Source organism: Equus przewalskii, chromosome 12, assembly GCF_037783145.1.
Source record: "Equus przewalskii isolate Varuska chromosome 12, EquPr2, whole genome shotgun sequence".
NCBI classification, from domain to species: domain Eukaryota; kingdom Metazoa; phylum Chordata; class Mammalia; order Perissodactyla; family Equidae; genus Equus; species Equus przewalskii.
In genome coordinates, this window is record NC_091842.1 from 22,492,667 (window position 1) to 22,513,458 (window position 20,792).

A 20,792-nucleotide genomic window follows, 5' to 3' on the forward strand; every position below is an offset into this window, starting at 1 on the left:
TATGACCATTCATGTAGTTCCTAGGTTTTTCTACGATAAACAATGATGAAATCAATGTTCCTGGACGTATGTGCTCACCTACAGGAGCTCTTATTTCTATAGGATAAATTTCCAAACATGAGTCTTCCGGGTCTAGGGGTATATGAATGTCAATAAATATTGCAAGATTGTGTCACAAAATAGTGCAGCAATTGACACTTCCACCAGCAATGAATGAGTTTGCCTACTTCCCCCATCTTTGTCAGCATTGGATACTGTCACTTTAAAAAAATTTCTGTTCTGTTGCTTTATTTTGAATTATTTTCTGGCTTTTAGAGATGAATTGTCTTTTCGTGTGTGTTGACCATCTGGATTTCCTCTTCTGTAGGGGTATTTTTTTTTCAATTTTTCTTAATTGCAGTAACATTGGGTTATAACATTATGTAACTTTCAGGTATACATCGTAATATATTTTGAATTCTTTGTAGATTACACCATGTTCACCACCCGAAGACTAATTAAAATCCATCAGCACACCCATGTGCCCACTCGCACCTTTCGCCCTCCTCCCTCCCCACTTCCCCTCTGGTAACCACTAATCCAATCTCTGTTCCTATGTGTTTGTTTGTCGTTTTTATCTTCTACTTATGAGTGAGATCATACAGTACTTAACTTTCTCCCTCTGACTTATTCCACTTAGCATAATACCCTGAGGGTCAATCCGTATTGTCACAAATGGCTGGATGTCATCATTTCTTACGGCTGAGTAGTATTCCATCGTGTATATATACCACATCTTCTTTATCCATTCATCCCTTGATGGGCACCTAGGTTGCTTCCAAGTTTTGGCCATTGTGAATAATGCTGCGATGAATAGGGGTGCATGTGTCTTTATCCACCTGTGTTTTCAAGTTCTTTGGATGAATATCCAGCAGTGGAATAGCTGGATCATACGGTAGATCTCTTCTTAGTTTTCTGAGGATACTCCATACTGCTTTCCATAGTGGCTGCACCAGTCTGCACTCCCACCAGCAGTGTACGAGGGTTCCCTTCTCTCCACATTCTCTCCAACACTTGTTGTTTCCTGTCTTGTTAATTAGAGCCATGCTGACTGGAGTGAGGTGATATCTCATTGTAGTTTTGATTTGCATTTCCCTGATAGTTAATGATGTTGAACATCTGTTCACGTGCCTGTTGGCCATCCATATATCTTCTTTGGAGAAATCTCTGTTCAAATCTTTTGCCCATTTTTTAATTGGGTTATTGGGGTTTTTTTTTTTGTTGAGACGTATGAGTTCTTTGTATATTTTGGATATTAACCCCTTAACTGGTATATGGTTTGCAAATATCTTCTCCCAATTGTTAGGTTGTCTTTTCGTTTTGTTGATGGTTTCCTTTGCTGTGCAGAAGCTTTTTAGTTTGATATAGTCCCATTTGTTTATTTTCTATTGTTTCCTTTGCCTGGTCAGACATGGTATTTGAAAAAATCCTGCTAAGGCCGATGTCAAAGAGCATGCTGCCTATACTATCTTCTAGAAGTTTCATGGTTTCAGGTCTTACATTCAAGTCTTCAATCCATTTTGAGTTGATTTTTGTGTATGGTGTAAGATAATGGTCTACTTTCATTCTTTTGCATGTGGCTGTCCAGTTTTCCCAACGCCATTTACTGAAGAAACTCTCCTTTCTCCATTGTATGTTCTTGGCTCCCTTGTTGAAAATTAGCTGTCCATAGATGTGTGCCCCCACTAAGGTCCCCACTTCTCCAGGAGGACTGCACACCTTAGGGTGGCTCCCTTTGGCCGGCTGTGGAGCTCTGTGGCTCACAAAGCTGGCTTTCTTTTCTCTCCAGAAGGAAGTGCTACCTCTTCGGCCTCAGTCAGGACTGTCCCTTGTTGTGGGGATTCTTTTTATCCAGTCTTCCGTTCTCTTTCTGGGGTAATTTTTCCAAGAATAGTTGTAACCTGGTTGTGTTCGTGGGAGGAGGTGAGTTCAGAGTCTGCCTATGCCACCATATTAACGAGATCTGTAGAGGTATTTAATTTGGTTAGTAGAGAAAAGAGCAAAACCAAAAGAGAAAGAAGAGGTGGGAACATTTTGATTGTTCACACGGAAGAAGCTCATGGTGCCAAGCACCCTGGTAAACGGTAGCCATGCTTACTACAATTTTAGTCGTTGTTCAAAATATGCAGATGATGAGCAGAGGCCCCCTTACTAGTCAGACTTAGTGGACTGTGGCCTCGGTCCAGTGACTTTCTGGCTGTGGAGAGTTCTGAAACAGCGCACACATCTGACGTCTAGTTACCAGGGGCTCAGCAGACATCAGCATTTGACCTTGATGCTGCAGGGAGGAAAGAGGGCGCTGCGGCTTCTGCGAGGAAGGAAAGTGCTCAGGTTAAACGGAACCTACAGTCTGAGCAGACCGAGAGGAGCCGACTAGACTCATTGTCAACAATTCAGTTGCCTGAGCTCCAAGAGATCATACACTGAACACAATAGCAGAGCTGCTGAGATAGACAGAAAGCCAGTTGCAGAAGCATGCGAGGCTCTGCTTTCAGTTTCTACGACTGTCCACAGAGTACACATCTCAGGACGAGCCTGAAGTATCCAGCCTCTGCATCACGAACAGTGGCCCCTTTCAAGAAGAAATTATTAACTAAGTCCCGTATCTCTGGAACATTGGAAGGGAGTGTATCAGCTGGAAATGTTGTCTGCTGCTGGTGACAGAAAACTCAGCTCCCAGACCCTGAAACGGAGGGCATGCATTGTTTGTTTCAGAGGTTCCCAAACTGTCTTGGTTCACGTGTTCCTGGGCCAACAGCAATACCTAATAGTTCTGTTTATTAAGTATTAGGCGCAAAAAACTTAATATTTGTGTCCTAACAACTTAGTAGCCATTTAAAAAAAATACACATGCATTGAAAGGAAAAATATTTTATTTATGTTTTTATTACATTCTGAAATATCTATAATTAACTCAATTTAGTTGAGTTTTTATTTATTTACTTTTTGCTGAGGAAGATTTGCCCTGAGCTAACATCTGTGCCAATCTACCTCTATGTTTTTATATGTGGGACACCTCCACGGCGTGGCTGCTGAGTGGAGTAGGTCCGCACCCGGCATCCAAACCCACAAACTGGGGCTGCTGAAGAGGAGCATGCGGAAATTTAACCACTCGGCCATGGGGCTGGGCACTAGTTGAGTTTTTAAATAACTTTCATTCTTAAATACTACCGTCACGTATCATGGGATGTGTGTACCTTTGGGGCACTGCACAATTCTCAGACCTCGGAATCAAATTGGACATTGCCATCCTCATTTCCTCTTCCTCGTTGATTTTCATGTGGTACTTGCTTTTTATTATAGCAACTCTCATATGACCGGCTTTGCCAAGATACGATGTCATTGAAAGGAATGTAAAGCCCTTTTTTCTTCTTCTTCTTCTCCCCAAAGCCCCCCAGTACATAGCTGTATATTCTAGTTGTGAGTGCCTCTGGTTGTGCAAGGCCTTTTAATATTAAAACTGTGGACTACCTTGAACTAGTAGTTTGCAAGTTGTATGATAGATATTGAACATAACTACATTTCCCCTGAAATTGAAAATATCTTACAGCCCCTCTGTGAGTTCATGGCTCTCTGGTGTGCCCTGGTACAAAATCTGGGTACTTCAGGTTTATTTAACAAGAAGTCTGGAGTAGTTGGTCTTGGAGTTAATCTGGTGGCCTGGTGGTATTATCAATGATCTACCCTTCTGGAAAGTTGTACCTCATGGGCTCAAGATAGCTGCCATGGCACCAGCATCACATTCTTGCATGACAGTGCAGCCATCAATGCAAGAAAGGAGGGAAGGTTGGTGCCGGGATAATGTGACCTGCTTTTATACTCTGTCTGGAGCTGGTGGTGGATGGCAGACAGGTGCCTCCAGATGTGGAGATGTCTTGAACTGCTGCCATCTAAACAGGGATAAAAATTAGAGGCCTTGGTGATGTCAAGCAGATCTGGGGTTGGAAGACTGAAAAGTTTGCCAAACAATTTCTCAGGCAGAAACTATCTCCCTAGTCCATTGTATTCTAGTGGTTTTGGGAGACCAGTACCTCACATATGGAGACATCACGCCATGCAAAAATTCTTGTGTTGTGCAAATACATTGTTTTTTCTGAATGACATTCAGTCTTTCTCTGGAGAACCACTGGTTTTGAAGCTGCTGAGTCCAACCCTGGCTCTGTCGAGGGAGGGGCATGTCTAGAGGACTGATATCTAGTTGGCTCAGGAGGCAGGGAGGATGGATGCCTGATCTGAGATTTGAATGAGGAGAAGTTGGCCAAGAGGGAAAAGAGGACTGCAAACAGAGGGAACAGCATGGGCGGGGAGGGGCGAGGGCACATGGCTCATCTGACAAATTGTTAGGCAGGAGATGAGTCGGGTAGAACCCGCAGCCTAGGCAGCTGGCTCTGGGGGTTTGGTTTTGCCCTGAAAGCCAAAGCAGGCACTGAAGGGTTTTATGTCAGGGAAGTGTGGAGAGATGGATAGGCTGTGGGATAACAACTATATGTAGCAGAAGTTTCTCAGTGCTCACAAAATGGCTTTCTTTTTCTTCCTGGACACACAGCTAGACTATGTTTCCCAGGCCCTTTTGTGGTCGGGTGAAGCCATGTGCCTGAGTTCCAGCCAATCAAATACAGATGAGAGAGACATTTGCCACTTCTAGGCCTAGCTCACAAAAAGCTCCTGCACAACCCTCCATGTTTGCTCTTTCTCCATTTGCTCCCTGGTGGAGAAGATCTGAGGACCTAATGGTAGCGCTCCAGGAGAGAAGTAGCCGGGCTCCCTGACTCCCAATGCGGTGAAGAGCCTGCCATGGACCAGTACGTGAGCAATGAATCAATTTTTATTATGCTCGGACATTGAAATGTTGGGGTTATTTGTTACAGGGGTTGGCCTACTCTGACTAATACAAACCATAAAAGTAGTTACTATTTATTGAGAACATGCTCTGAGTTGGGCACTGTGCTAAGTCCATTGTCTTCTTTAATCCACGCAACAAGCCAGTGGGGATAGGTACCACCATTAGCCCACTTTTTTTTTTGAAGAGGATTTGGACAGGGTGAGAGAAAGTCCACATCCTTGAGCTGGATGAAGATTGGGAGAAACTTTGAATGGGGATGGGAGCGGGGGGAACTAGTCCAGTCTCACTGACTTTTTTCTTTTAGTGAGGAAGATTGGCCGTGAGCTAATGTCTGTTGCTAATCTTCCTCTTTTTTGCTGAGGAAGATAGTCCCTGAGCTAACATCTGTGCCCATTTTTCGCTATTTGGGAGGCTGCCACAGCATGGCTTGATAAGCGGTGTGTAGGTCTGCGCCTGGGATTCGAACCTGTGAACCCTGGGCTGCCGAAGCAGAGAGCGTGAACTTAACCACTATGCCACCAGGCCAGCCCCCATTAGCCCACTTTTATAGAAGAGGAAACTGAGGCAGAGAGAGCAGACAGCAGGTGAGAGCAGAGAAGCCTGATCCTCAAACCCGGACCCAAGTGCCAAACTGTGCCCTGCTGGCTCCCAGTATTAAAGGGATCAGTTACAATTGGGTGAGGCATGGAGACCAGATGGGGAGTTATCATAGTAACATCAGCTAGGAGTCCCTGCCCGTGAAACGGGGAAAATAAAAGATTGCTGGAAATATTAACTAAGACAATACGTGTGAGGTGCTCAGTGTAGGGCCTAGCATCTGGCAGGCGAATAATGAAGGTCTGGTTTTCTTCAAGAGACTAAGCAAGAACTAATCAAGCCCTGGGTGAAAACAGGAGAGAAATATTCTGAAGCAGCACTTGGCAGGACTTGGACAAAGAACGAGGGAGACAGGGATGCTGCGGCTTGGACGACTCTCTCATGTTGCCATTTGCAGGGACACGGGGGAGGGTGTGAGAAACAGCTTGTACACCGTGCTGTGGGTACGGAGGAGGGAGAGAACGGGGCTGAAGGCAACCAGCAAGAGAGCAGACACGAAGCCTTCCGAGACATACGGTCGGTCAACAGAGGCGCTGTGTCCTGGGCCCCCAGCTGAAAAGAGCTATCAGCAAACAGTCAGACTCTAGTTCAGATACACGCACTGCTGTCTTGAAGCAGATTACTTTTTATCTACATGACCTTGGGCCAGTTCTTCAACTTCTTTGTGCCTGTTTTCATCCTCTGATGATGGGGATGAGAAGCAGCAGGACTTATCTCACAGGGTTGCTGTGAACAGATGCAGAGCGCTCAGCACAGCGTGAGATCCACAGTGAGTAGTCCATGAATGGTAGAAGTTATCATTAGAATCCTCTTATCCCTAACATCATTTCTCTGCCTGTCTCTAGCTATACAGACAAACCCTCAGGGAACAGCTATGAGCACAGAGAGGAAGCTTTGCAATGTTTTGTTCACCGCCACGTTTCCAGCCAGCTCTTACGACAGTAACCGGCGGGGGGAGGTATTTAAATATTGGGCGAACGGCTAAGGAAACCTGTCTCTCCTTCCAACCCTCCTCCCTTCCTTCCAGCCTTCTTTCCATCCATCCTAGAAAGGCAGCAGAGTATAGTAGCTTAACCTACACGTTTTCTTTTAATCGTGGTCAAATATACACAACGTAAAATTGATCATTTTCACCACTCTAAGCGTATAGTTCAGTACATGCATATTATGGTGCAACTACCCGTCTCCAGAACTATCTCATCTTCCCAGACTGAAACTCTGTACCCACTACATAACAACCCCCCACTTCCCCCTTCTCCCAGCCCCTGGCCACCACCATTCTCCTTTCTGTCTCTGTGAATTTGACCCTCCAGGGACCGCAGATAGGTGGAATCGTACGGGATTTGTTCTTTTTGTGACGTAACCCACAAGTTTTGCGATCACAAAAACTCTATGATGGAGGAAACTTAACTTTCCTGAATTTACGCTTCCCCATCTGTAAAATGCCTGTAATAGTACCTTCCTCACAGGGTTGTTGTGAGGTTTAAATGAGATAATACATATAAGTTTCTTAGCCCAGCACCTGGCATGTAGAAAGTGCTCAATAAATATTAGTTACACATAAATGTATGTTCTAAATCAGGAGACACTGGCGTTGTGCTGATCATGTGTGTGGTGTTGTTGTAAGCACCTTATTATATAACTCATTTAAACCTCCCAATGGCCTTATGCCATTGGTACTGTTACTGTCAACCACACTTCACAGAGGAGAAAACTCAGGAGCAGATAGGGTGAGCCACACGCTCAAGGTTACACAGCCAGTTCCTGGCAGAGTTGGGCTGGAAGTCCAGGCAGCCTGTTTCCAAAGTCTGTGGGCTTTGCCATGGTGCCACATGGCTTCTGCTGCCTCTGTCAGTGGCCGGTCTTCTGTCTGCACACTCGTGGATCAAGCTAGCAGGAAGAGCAAGTGGAGGTGTCGAGACCTCAGATGGGAGGAGATGTCCGTGGGAATCCATAGAAAAATCATTGAAGATGAGTTTGCTGTTATAGCCCATGTGTAGTCCCAACCTGGTGGGGACCCCTCATATCCTTATACACACAAAAGCCTCTTTTGGACACTCATAGCGACCTTGGGGAGCTGGCGAGCCGGGCCCTCCCTCTGCTGCTGGGAAAGGCCTGGAGCGCTCCCAGGTGACACAGCTAAGTCAATGCCTTTTCACCTTGTTGGCAGAAAGCTCAGCAATCTTGACCACCCCCTGCCCTGCCCATTTGAGATAAAAAAAAATGTTTCCTATTCTGGGCCTCAAGGCCACCTCCCACCCAGGCTTTATTGCTTTCTTGGCATCTCAGGGAGCCTCTGCAGCCCTTTAAAAGGGGCAGAGCCTGTAGCGGGATCAGTGACCCTCGTCCTAGAGACAGGTGTGTTCAGAAGAGCAGGTGTGGGCTTCCCAACAAGCTCAGGAAGCAGCCAGGGTCCCTGCTGTCTCAGGTCTGATGTCTGCAGAGGTGAGTTGGCTGCTGGCCTCTGCCCCTGCAGCCTGGCCGTCCCAGAGGTTGCTGAGAATTAATTCAAGGTTGGAGCACCAGGGGCTTCTTTCTGGGCTCTCCTCCCACCTGTGTCCACTCTCTCTTTTCCTACTGTAGGCAGCCATGTCTATGTGTGACCCTGAATTTGGCAGTGGCAAGGTGAAGGAGCCAAGCATGGGGGGCAGGTCGCGTGTGTCCTGGTACGAGCGGTTCATGCAGCCCTGCCTGGTTGAACTGCTAGGCTCAGCCCTGTTCATCTTCATCGGGTGCCTGTCGGTCATCGAGAATGGGGTGGACACTGGGAGGCTGCAGCCGGCCCTGGCCCATGGGCTGGCCCTGGGCCTCATCATCGCCACGCTGGGGAACATCAGGTGAGACTGGCTCTGGCCATCAGACTGGTGCTAACCTGGGGAGCCAGGGGTGGGGAGCAAAGCTGTCCGCAGGGACCCCTGGGCACATACTCAGCATTCTCAGAGCACTGTGGATGGGGCGCTGGGCTGGGAAGTCAGACTGCCTGCATTCAAATCCCAGCTCTGCAGCGCACGAGCTTTGTGGCTTTGAGCAAGTGACTCTCCAAGCCCAGCTCCCCCACCTCTAAAATGGGAACAATAGAATATTTTCTAAACTATTTCCCGAGCCAACACATATGTAGGGCTAACCATGTGCCACGCGCTTTACAGGTAGTCACTCATTTAATCCTCACAACAACCCCGTGGGGAAGTACTCTTATTGTCCTCCTTTTCCAGCTGTGAAGGAGAACCCCCACGTAACCTGCCCAAGCTTCCATGGCCAGTAAGAGGCAGAGCCGAGAGGCAGGCCCAGCGCCTCATGGGGGAGGCACGAAGTGACATGATGTGAAGAGCTCAGTCCCTATGGAGGTTGCTGTGGTCTTGTTACCTTTAGCATGGGGTTACTCCAGCCTCGGGGAAGGCAGAGACATGAGGAAGAACACACCGAGGGACTCCCCGCTCGGTCCAGACACCCCTGCAGTGTCTCCCTGTCAGACGGTGACCAGAGAGGAGGCAGGGAGGGCAGGGGTTCCATCTGCACAGCCTCGCGCGCAGGCTGGGAGCTCCTCGGCAGGCCAGCCCTCGTGCGGCCGTCTTCAGGGTGGCGCCTGGCAGGTGAGCCAGGACCCAGTCAGTCTATATTTAATCTCACTGAGAAAATAGATCTGAATAAGGAAATTAAAATACAGCTTCCCAGAAAACAGACTAGAAAGAGAACTTTAACATTTCTCTTTAAATGTTCAACCAAGCCTGCAGGTGAGATGAAAAACAGTCTTCTGTTCCGATGGGTCTGGGGTTGAATGCAACCTCTGTCACTTCTTAGCTAGGAGATCAAGGCAAGTAGCTGAGTCTCTGTGTGCAGCAGTATAAATGGAAATAAGAGTAGTAGCTAGTATTTGTTGAGTGCTAACCATATATACAATACTATATATATACACTTATTAATTCATTATATCTTTGCAGCAGCCATATGAAGTAGAGCATCACTGAGGCACAGAAGGTTATGTAACTTGCCCAAGGCCACATAGCTATTCAGTGGCAGAGCTGGGGCTTGAACTCAGGCCAGCTGACTGGAGAGACCCCTTACTCACCGCAGTAGACTATCTGTTGCACCAACCTTTTATTCAATCATTTGCTTTTCAACAAATACTTATCCAGCACCTACTGCGTGCCGGACACCGACTTTGAGGTTGTTAAATAGATCTAGGATAAGGCATATAAAGCACCCCACATGGCACCTGGCACATAGTAGGTGTTCAATAAATATTTGCTGAGCGAACACTGAATGAATAAACTAGAAAGTGTCTTGATTGTTTTATCATCAGTGAGTGTGAAGTTACTCTCGGGAATCTGTGTGATGCTCCACACAGTCAGTCCTCTCCTGGTCGAGCCATGCTCTGAGTAACAGCTTCTCTCCCCATTTGGGCCCAGGAGAGGGTTCTAATCGTACAGTGTCTTGTGGGAGGCTGCCCCACCCCATCTTCATCTCTATGCTTTGACAGAGCCCAGGCCGAGCTTGGTCATGGACCCAAATTTAGGCCAGGTAGGTCTGGCTGTCCCTCTCTCCACCTACTGAGTCTGAGCCTTGGCTGGTGCTTCCAAATCATGCATGAGGCTCCCCTGAGGGCCTGTGTATAGAGCTGGGACAGACAAGCTGGGCAGCTGGTCCTGAGGTGTCAGCGTGTTGGACAAAGTCCTTTTGTCCAGAACCAAGTTTCTCTGTCCAGTCTCAGCTCATTGCTCTGTGTCCATTGGGTGTGGGCAGGCCCACTGGGGGGCTTTTAACACCTGAGGGGGCACTTTGGCTCTTGTGTGACATGGAGGCTCTTGGGGTCACTTTCCCTCTTATGGGGGCATCCATTTCATGACCTAGAGAGATTTAATGGGCCAATCTCTGAGGATATCTCCCCCTTCTGAGTGAGACTGGATGGGATGCTGATGGGGCTAGCAGGATGCTGGGGCCCTCCTGGCTCTGGGACCTGGGCTGGTTGAGCATCTTGGTGAAAAGGAGGGCTCTTTTCCATGAGCAGTGGAGGGGCTGGTCAACTTGCACTGGCTCTTTGACCTCAGGTTTGACTTTGTCTAACCCCCTTCACATCCCAAACTCTAGATACCAATCCCCAACCCACCCCTGAACTTCTGACCTCACTCCCAATTCCCAATGCCATTGCCATAAAGCCCAATATCAATTTTACACTCAATGCTAATCACACTTTCAGACCAAAAATGGAGATTTTATTAGTTTAGCAATTAACTAGTTAATTAGTTTTATTAGTTTAGCATCCAATCAGGAGCTCTTGTTTGGGGCCTGGTTACTTATAAGAGGAGGCCAGGATGCCTCTCTTGGGCTACTAATTTGGAGCCTGGGGTCTCATTCTGACCTACAGCCACGTCTCTGAAGGGCTGAGGGAGCTCTGGGGGAGTCTGGGAAGAGCTCAGGGGTGGTCTCCGACCACGCTCTTCCTCTAGGCCATCCTGGGGTCTGGGTGTAGGGCAGAAACAGGGCTGTTCTCTCCTCCCCGGCTCGCCCCACCTATGCCTCCCTCCACCACCAGGCACCTCAGGGAAAACGGGCAGGATTTGGTTCCTGTTTTATACTTGGGCTGGGTCCTTGACTGACTCTGGCCCTGCAAGGTCAGGCTGGGCGTCTGGTTGGGACACACTCCCTTGGGTGACAGCCTGGGCCTTGGCCTCATGACTTCCTTCTGTTTTTGTGGGTGACAGTGGTGGACACTTCAACCCTGCGGTGTCCCTGGCAGCCACGCTGATTGGAGGTCTCAACCTGACGATGCTCCTTCCTTACTGGATCTCCCAGCTGTGTGGGGGGCTGATTGGGGCTGCCTTGGCCAAGGTGGGTGATCACCCAGGGGTCTGGGCTGCTGGCTTTGGCCCTGATGGGGCTAGTGGAGTAGAGGGTAGGGTGGGAGTATACAGTTCTTTTCTGTTTCCTCCACTGGGATTGGGTGGGCCCTTTCTACTGGGGAGGGGACCCTCAAAGGGCCTTTGTTTCCCTCCAAATCCACCCTGTTCTGTCTGTGTCTGGACACAGCCATTCCCTGGACAGACCAGGAAGCAGAATTCAAGACTTGAGGTTTCTCTTCCTGAGTCTATTTCTGGCTTTGGGTACTTCTAATGTTTTTTCGTCCATCCATCCATCCATTGATTCATTCATTCATTTACATGTTCATTCACTCTAGAAACATCTCACTGAACACCGACCAAGGCTACGGGATGAACCTGGTTATTCTCTTGAGAAACTTCTGAACTAAATTCTCTGAGTGTTCTCCAGCTTGCCTGCCTTTAAACTGAGTTACTCTACCTTTGATGGGAGTTAATATTAAATTTATATCTGGAATCCTTCCACCTCAACAGGAAGACAAGCTCTTCCTCTCAGCCACAGAATTTTTAGAGCTCTACAAGTAACTCCGCAGATGAACTCCCTTCCTCCCTCTTTGCCTGACTTCCTTCCTTCTTTCTTCCCTTCTCTCTCTTTCTCTCTTGCCTGTCTCCCTTAAGTCTTCAAGGGGCCCTTCAAGATGTAGGCCTTGCTTGGCATGGGTGAGGGGTTTGGGGAGGGTGGAGTGTGGGGGTTTGGGGCTGGAGACGGGGGCACCCTGTCAGCCTGGCCGGGTTTTGGACTATGGCTCTTGGTGCTGGCCCATGGCAGACTTCGGTCTCGAATCCCATTTTGCTGTCCTCCCTGCCTTGGTCTCCCCACGCCCCCGCATGAGACCCTGTTCCCCTGTGTAGAATGGGACTGCGACCATCCTGCTCTGATCCTCAGGGGAAAGTGGCGCCCAGACTCTCCCTCAAGCCTGGCTATTTGCAAACTTGTCAAACATGACGGTGAGCAGTGCAGGGCACAGCTGCCGGTGACTAAGGACACCCTCCCTGCACTTTACAATATCTTCTTTCGTTTAATCTCCCAACGACTTCCCCAGAAGCCGCAGACAATCCTTAGAGGACACTCGCTACCTGAGCTATGAGCTGTTACTATCATCCTCACTTTATACGGGGAAATGGAGGCACAGAGAAGTCAGTAATGTGCCTAAGTTCAGATGTGCTGGTGAGCAGCAGAGCCCAGATTTAGGTCCAGCGTCCAGAAGCTTGTCTGCTCCGCCATCCTCCCTCTCCAGGGGCTGCGACAAGCCCTGTGGCCAATTTCCTGTGAAGCTGATGGAACTTAAGCTTCAGAGCTCTCCTTGCAACAGGTCCCTTCAAAGGAGCCTTATCGGGGGCTGGCAAAGGGGTCACCTGGTCATATGTGTTTGCCAAGTTTGTAAAAGTAAGGTATTTTTGTACTGTATTATTTTTCTTAAAGAGGGTTATCTAAGTTATATAAGCTTCAGCCTCACAACACCTGGGGCCACTGCTGGGTTTTCCCCATTTTACACATGAGCAAAATGAGGCTCAGAGTAGTCCCATAGCTCACACAGAGCCACACAGTAAAAACTGGTGGAGCAGAGATGTGGACCCAGATACATCTGGCTGCACATTGGACAGAACCCTTCACGGCTGTAAAGGTTGGGCGCATGCATTTTTAGGACCCCCTCCCCTCCGCTCCCAGCTGTCTCTCTACCCCTGGTGAGGCTGAGCCACTTCTCTCCACAGGCGGTGAGTCCTGAGGAGAGGTTCTGGAATGCATCTGGGGCGGCCTTTGTGACAGTCCAGGAGCCGGGGCAGGTGGCAGGGGCATTGGTGGCAGAGATCGTCTTGACAACACTGCTGACACTGGCCGTATGCATGGGTGCTATCAATGAGAAAACACAGGGCCCTCTGGCTCCATTCTCCATTGGCTTCTCTGTCACCGTGGATATCCTGGCAGGGTGAGTGTCCCTTGGCAGTGGGACTGTGGTGCCCAGTGATGGGTTGAGGCTCAGTTCTGGAGGAGGTTAGTCCTGCAGATTAGGCTCAGTTGCCAACAGAGGCCATGAAGATAATGCAAATGAGGGAAGTGGGCTGGCACTAGGCAGACAAGAGGGAATGGTGGGGACTGTAGCATCTAAGGAGGCCACCACTATGAAAATCTGATAAGCTACTTCTGTGTGGGAATATGGGCTGGGGTGACTGATCTTCTAATTTCACTCCAGGGAAGTCAGAAGACTGGAGTGTTATGTGGAATTTTCCAATTTTCATAGTGTCAATAAAACATTTCTGCAAGCTATGTTTGTCCAGCCAGTGGACAGTCAGGTCCTACAAAGGGCTTCCATACCCACTGTCTCATTTATGTTGAGCCTCTCAGTAGGCTTGGGAAGGGATTAAGGAGACAAGATTGGGTCAGGGATTATTTCTCCCATTTTATATATGAAGAAACTGAGGCTCGGAGAGGACATAAGTGACTTATTTAACGTCATTGGGCAGTGGCAAATTAAGTGACAGATCTGGAACGAGAGCCCAAATCTGCTAAAGGGGATGAGGCAGCCACTGCTTAACGTTTAACTCCTTCCTTTCTCTTGGACACAGAAGCGACTCTTGCCTTCCCGCCTCTGCCCTCAGCTCCGTGCCCTCGTTTGGGAAGCAGAGTCTGGGGAGCTGAGAGCGTGTAAAGCTGTGGCTGGACTTTGCTGCCCTCTAGTGACTCACTTGCAAGCCTACTGACTCCTTTTGGCTTTGCCTACTAGACGCCGGGTTGGGGGAGGGATGAGGTCTTTAGGACCCCAGCTTGAGTGAATGGGGGAAGGATACAGACACCTGGAGAACAGTCCCCTGGAGGAGATCCTGGGCCCCAAGCTTGTGGTGCAACAAGAGTCTCCACCAGGTCAGCCAGATTAGAGTTAACATTGTTCACGAATTATGTGACATGGGCTATACACACACGTTTTCTCATTCACTCCTGACAACAACCTATGAAATAGCTACATTCACCTCAACTGAAACACAGAGAGGTTAAACAGAGGTCACAGCTAGAAATAGCTGGGCTGGGTTTTGAACCTAGGTTGGCCTGACTCCAAAGTTCATGTAGTTGACAATTGCTTGACTTTGCTTTATCAACTTTGGAGAGGACCTGGATCCACCTTCTTTTCCTGCCATCACCCAACAGGCACGCCTTGCTGGCCATTCTTCTAGAAGGGTGTGTAGGGAGTGGCAGACTGTATGCCCAGGGAGGAGTCAAACCTTTCACTTCTGAATGAAAAAGAAGTGATAGCTTCTTTGCCTGTGTCTTCCTTGGAACCCCCCAGAACCCCATGATATAGTAGCTCAGAGAGGGTTTCTGGGTGGTGTGTGACATAGGCCTAGTTGGGGAAATGAACTTGAGGTGAGTGGGGCCTGGCTGGGATCCTGGTGACCTGTGTGGCTGGGTGTTTGCAGGGGTGCTGTGTCAGGAGCCTGCATGAACCCTGCCCGTGCCTTTGGACCTGCTGTGGTGGCCAACTACTGGAACTTCCACTGGATCTACTGGCTGGGCCCACTCCTGGCCAGTCTGCTTGTAGGAGCACTCATCAGGTAGGAGTGTGACCGGGGCCACTGGTCCATTGGAGGGGCACCTGGTGACAGCTCCCAGAGCGTCCAGGGCTGGAGGGCGGGGGTCTCACTCGGGCTGGAGAAGGGAAAGAGGGAGCCTTCTTCAGAGGTGAAGATTATGGCTCTGTGCCACTTGGTTGCAAGTGACAGAAATCCATCTGAACACAGCTTAAACCATAAAGGGGAATTCATTGGCTCGCATAACTGAAAAGTTCAGAGGTAGCACTGGCTTCAGGTAGGTGCTCCAACAATGCCTTCGAACCTGATCTTTCTCACAGGCTCAGCTGTCCTCTGCATAAGCCTCACGCTTGGTTAGGCTCTCCAGTAGTGGCAAAGATGCTTTCTAGGCTTATATCCTAGCAGCCTAACAACTGCAGAGGAACTAGAACAACAACTCTAGCAAAAGTCCTGGGTCTCATGGTCGCTGGTTTGCACCGGCCCAGCTTGGGTCAGGTCTACCTCTGAATCGATCACTGTAGCCATGGGTGGCAGCACTCCTGTGGGCTATGTCTGGAGCATGAGCCTAATCCTGGAGGGGGCGTGAGGGTAACCTTACCCGAACAACCATATGGACTCAGGGTAGGGGAGGAGCAGTTCCCCACAAGGGTGCTGTGCAATTCCGGGGGGCCCTATCCACAAAGAAAACCATGTATCTGGTGCCCCAAGAACATGCACGTCAGGAGATGCCATTCACATAAAATACAATGTGAGCAGTACTCCCTGGAGTCGTGCGATAGATAATAAAGTTGAAGTCATCAGAGGGAGACTATCTGCTTGACTGCTTCTCCTCGGGCTCTCTTCCTGTGAGCCTCAAGGACCTGTAGGGTCCTGTTCTTCCTGCTCCAGGCGGTGCAGGGATTAGGGTCTGCATTTGGTACAAGTTGGGCCTATGTCCCGCTGTCTGGGAGAGGACAGTCACCGGGCTGGGCTGATCTACATCACTGCCCATCGGCAGTCCTGGCTTAGCCCACGGCGCAGTGAAAAGCATCACCAATAATTCTCTGTCTGTTGCTTTCAGAATGGCAGAGATGGGCGCCTTCAGGAAAAGGGCTGGAAACCAAACAGGAAAGAGTTTCTACTGCTCCCCAAGGCGATCTGGCTACTGAGACTGGGAAGGATTAGGAAAGAACTTCCTGTCTGGAGAATTCTGGGCCTGGAGACATTGACGAAGGGCTGCGTCTCTCCTCGAGAGACTCAGAGACCTCACTGGGCCATCTTTTTCTGTAGGTTGCTCATTGGAGATGGGAAAACTCGCCTAATCCTAAAGGGACGGTGAAGCTGAGATGGTGGAATTCCTACCGCTCCAGTTGCCCTCAGTGGACCCATCCTGGACTGCAGACAGGACAGCTTCTCATTTCCTGCTAGGGCAGAGGCCCAGAGGAGCAACTGACCTGGGTCTGGCTTCTTGGATAGACAGACAACTGCTAAGTCCTGGGGATGCTCTAGGTTCTTTGAATTCCTTTGTGCTCATTAGAGCCCTCAGCCTGGGGAACATGTTGCCAGCACTGCCCCGAGGGAGGTAGAAACAGCACAACAGAAGAGTTTTTCTTGACAGGGAAGTTCCAGTAGCAGAACAGTTGGAAGAGAAGGCTGTGTGTGTACATCAGCTCATTCCCCCACCCTTTTCTTTCTCCTTCTCTTGTTCCCTGATTCTATGTATTTCCTTGCTTCCTGAGCTGCCAATCTAGCTTTGCAATAAATAGTCCAGCATTTCCTTCTACATGCTCATTGGCTTGCCTTTCACTTCAGAAATGGGAATTGCTGGGGAAGAAGCAAAAGTCTGGGCCTTGGCCGTCCTGGGTCTAGTTAGCTTGGGTCCAGCTCAGAGTCCAGTGCCAAGGTAGCTGGCCAACCTAGAGCCTGCCCCCCACTCAGCCAGCCCCATCTCGGAGCCCTGTCTGAAGCTCAGAGTCCATTCTACAGTCTAGTTTGGTCTCGAGTCAGTCAATTCCAGATCACAGACCTCAGCGCCCTGCTGAAAACCCCAAAGCGGAGTCCAGGGTCTGGTGTAGTGCCCAGTACTATCCAGGATGTGGATCAGCCCACTCATCACACTCAGCTCGGGAGGAGAGTGGGTGCGGGGGTGGCCCAGAGCTGCAAGGATTTCCCAAGGAAATATACAATGTGCATAATATAGGGCTCGAGAGACAGTGATATTTGGATGGAAGATGTAAATATAATGAATAAGAAAGGATAAAAAGATATTCTGAACTTCCCACTTTACAAGTAGAGTGTGCATCTTCTCTGTAAGAATTTATGGGTCGTTTATGGAAGATGATCATTATAACACCACAAAGAAGTGCTAGGGAAAACCAATCTTCAACATCAAACGAAAACTCACCCACTTCTACAAGATGAACAAAATGCTCACCTGAGTAAAAGTGAAGAAAATGCTCACTAGAGAAATTCACCAAGACAGTCAGAGACTGCCTACTGAGAAAATGGACACGATATCCCCAAATGTCCAAACCATTTTGGGGGAAAAAGAAAATAACAATAATAATAAAACAAAAAACCTAAAGAAAAGAAAAAGGGAGGAAATAATGTGATAAAATCAGAAACAAGAAACTTAGAACACTCACAAGGAGCGAAAAATAATAAAAGTTACTATTTCCTTGGGTGAAATAAATAATGAAATAAACCTTTGGTAAATCTAGTAACAAAATAGTTATATATACATATATACACACATGTTCATATACACAGATATCCACACATGTGCAGCTAGCATTCATTGAGTGTGTACTGTCTGCCCGGTGCTGTGCAAAATGCTTTGCATACATTATCTCATCTACTCCCCACAACAATCCTGTAAGGTAGGTGTAGTGGCTTGAATAGTGTCATCCCAAATTCATGTCCACTTAGAACTTCAGAATGTGACCCTATTTGGAAACAAGGTCTCTGCAGACATAATTAAGGTAAGAATCAAGATGAGGTCATACTGAATTAGGGTGGGCCCTAAATCTGAGAGGATCCTTACACGAGACAGAAAAGGACACATAGAGACACAAAGAAGACCATGTGAGGAGGGAGGCAGAGACTGGAGTTAGGCTGCCACATACCAGTACCAGGAGTCACCAGGAGCTAGAAGAGGCCACGAAGGATTCTCCCCCACAGCCTTGGAGAGACTTTGGTCCTGCCGACACCTGGATTTCAGACTTCTGGCCTCCAGAACTGTGAGAGAATAGATCTCTGTTGTTGTAAGCCAGTGAGTTTGTAGTCATTTGTTATGGCAGTCCCAGGAAACTCACACAGGTAGATAGTCTTATGTTCTCATTTTCCAGAGGAGCACATTGAGGTTCCAAGAGATGACATTACCTATAGTCACATAGTTGGTAGGTAGGTTGTGCAAAATTCAAGATCAGGTATGTTTGACTGCAGGGTTCATGACCTTGGTCATTATACTTCTGAACAAGGGACAGTATGTCTCCTGTGTTGTCTCCTACTTGCCTGTTGGGCCCCCATTAAGAGGGGGGACGGAAAAACGTGTAACTCTTCTCACTCCTGACTTGCATGTCAATCTCTTCATGTCAATTTCTAGACCATAATCTCTCAAGAGGAAGATCAATGCTAGTTCATCTTTGAAACTCCACATTCTTCGGCTTCGTGTTTGCTGTGTAGAAGGGACTAAGTACTCATTGACAGAAAGAATGGCACGGGCTGATCTCAATGACTCCCAAATTCATTCTGATCCTACAGAGTAGAATCCAAAATTGACCCAGATCTCCTAAGTTCACCTCCAACCCACCTCCTGTCTTCTCAAAAGCAAGGGCACAGAATTCTAGGATGTTAGAGGTAGAAACTCTATGATAGTAGTGAAATGTAGCTGCTGCGAGTTTGGATTCTGAGAAAGATCTGAGTTTAAATCTCAGAACATTTACTTCTTTGCTGTATAAGCCTGAAGAAGCTATTTAACTTCTCTCAGTCTCAGTTCTTTATCTGTAAAATGGAAATATTGCCTCAGGATGCTTATAGGAATAACATAAAGTTTGTAAAGCATTAGCACAATACTTAGTACATGATACATGGACAGTGTGTTAGCTTATATTTATTATCATTGAATCAAAGGTTTTGCAACTGGCAGGTGTCAGAACGAAGGCAAGGGGGTGGAGTTCTGGCAAGGAGATTCTAAATGGACTTTGCCCATATGTATTTTCTCAGTCAGCTACCCTCATATAAGGATTGGGGCCTCTTAAGGGGAAAAGGTTGGGAACCCCCATGCTGTCCAACTCCCAAACCAGAAAGGCTAAATAACTTGCCTATAATCACACAGTGATCTAGTGGCAGAGCTCAATCAGAATCCAGGGTTTTGGACACACGGTCTACTGTTCTTTCTATTCCAATAGGCATGTCTTGCTCTAGACCCTTGGAGGACAAGTACTGAGTCACTCCCTTTTGCTAGAAGTGGAGTCCTCACATGCCCTGTTGTTGGGAAGCCTACTGTTACACACTTGCGTCTCTCCCTCACAGGATTGTCCAAGAACTCTGAGAGTTTACGCAATCCAAAAGGGAAGTATGCCAATCCTCTACTCTCATGTCGCAACATTTTACTTGTGATTGCTGCTGCTGCCATTCGCCTCTCTACCACATGGTGCCACTGTTGGGAGTAGTCTCAGAGATGGTGTGTGCCACATAATAGCTAAGTCACACTTGTCCAGGCCAGGGCGTTTCTTGAAAGAGGGACCGTTTATTGACAATTCCACATCTTCATGCCTAGCACACCTGCACGCTCCAGGGGCTCTATGCTCATGTATCCAAGACACCGTTAAGACCAAGGCCTTTCAGGTCTTGCCCCCATCCCCTCTACCTGCACACTTCCATTCTCTTCCAGAGTCTGACCACCTCAGCATGGGTTTAGGCATTCGCCTTTCTTGGAACCCAAAGCCACTGTTTCCCCTCCAAGTCCCTGGACTCGTCATGGAGTTTGGGGGTTGTGACTGACTACGTTCCTTTTAGTGTTCCTTGAAACACAAAGCATTCATTCGCCTCCCTTAAAGTCTAGTTGCCTTAACTAGTTTACAGGAATTGAAAATTTGTGGTCTTTAGAGATTTTTTCCCCTTTAGAGATTTGAAGTTTCTCATCTTATTCCTAGATCTAAGTCAGTTCGCAGACCTAAATCTCGGTAGACATGGAAGTTCAGGTAATCTTGTGGAAGAACTTTGATACAACACTGCACACAAATATCACTGGCCTTTATCTTTGCTTCCTCCAGAAAGGTCGTGTGCATTTATTCAAGGAAAGTATAGAAAACATACAGGGACTCTTAGGTACCCACTCTGAGCAGTTACAATTCTTGAAAATCCTGGGTACTACTGCAGTCGGTTGCCCAGGGTAGAGGCTTATAAAGTCCAGGGGAGAGAGAGACTTTGTCTGGAATCTACCTCATGCTTAGGTGAACTGGCTCCCTACATCCAATCTATGGTTCTTTGTACAGCTCCTGAGAGTGTGGCTGGAAATATATCCTCAGCAAGTGGCAAAATCTCGACTTTGACTCTATGACCCATGGAGTTGGAGTTGTTACAGGAAGAAGTACTAAGTAGAAGCCGCTGCAACCCTTTAAATCAAATAAATCGAAAGCAACACTGTGTCTTTGGGGAAATCGTCGAGACTTGTTTCCCCATAAAGGCTGTGGGTGAGTGCCTTACCCAGAATACATGCAGTATATACAGGCAAGGCTAATTCCACCCTAGAACAGGAGCCAAACATTATCTGGGACAATGGCAGTGCCAATTATCAGAGGCCTGCTGCACAAGAATAGCTGTGCACTCACAGAAGATCCCCGCCAGATGTGGGGGGAGCAGCGAACTGGAATGAGACTGAAATTCAGCTCTTACTAGCTTAGATAAGTTCTTTCTTCCCTTAATAGAAGACACCC

The 20,792-nt window shown here is 48.0% G+C and overlaps 1 protein-coding gene across 2 annotated transcripts; it reads left to right on the plus strand.

The window, feature by feature from the left end:
* Window positions 1-7,689: 7,689 nt before the first annotated feature.
* Window positions 7,690-16,636, plus strand: AQP8 (aquaporin 8). Of its 2 annotated transcripts, none has more exons than XM_008540287.2 (6): window positions 7,690-7,924; window positions 8,063-8,316; window positions 11,179-11,305; window positions 13,066-13,280; window positions 14,764-14,898; window positions 16,144-16,636. In XM_008540287.2, the coding sequence occupies exons 1-6, from the start codon at window positions 7,913-7,915 to the stop codon at window positions 16,190-16,192; spliced, it is 792 nt and encodes a 263-aa protein (XP_008538509.1). In that variant the 5' UTR covers window positions 7,690-7,912; the 3' UTR covers window positions 16,193-16,636. The 2 variants fall into 2 exon arrangements, with proteins under 2 accessions (XP_008538509.1, XP_008538507.1); XM_008540285.2 differs by having other exon boundaries at window positions 7,748-7,924; window positions 15,935-16,636.
* The last annotated feature ends 4,156 nt before the right edge of the window (window positions 16,637-20,792 follow it).

Coding starts and splice junctions, on each gene's coding strand:
- AQP8 (XM_008540285.2), top strand. Junction 8,317..11,178: donor GCCACGCTGGGGAACATCAG/GTGAGACTGGCT, acceptor TGTGGGTGACAG/TGGTGGACACTTCAACCCTG. Junction 14,899..15,934: donor CTTGTAGGAGCACTCATCAG/GTAGGAGTGTGA, acceptor TGTTGCTTTCAG/AATGGCAGAGATGGGCGCCT.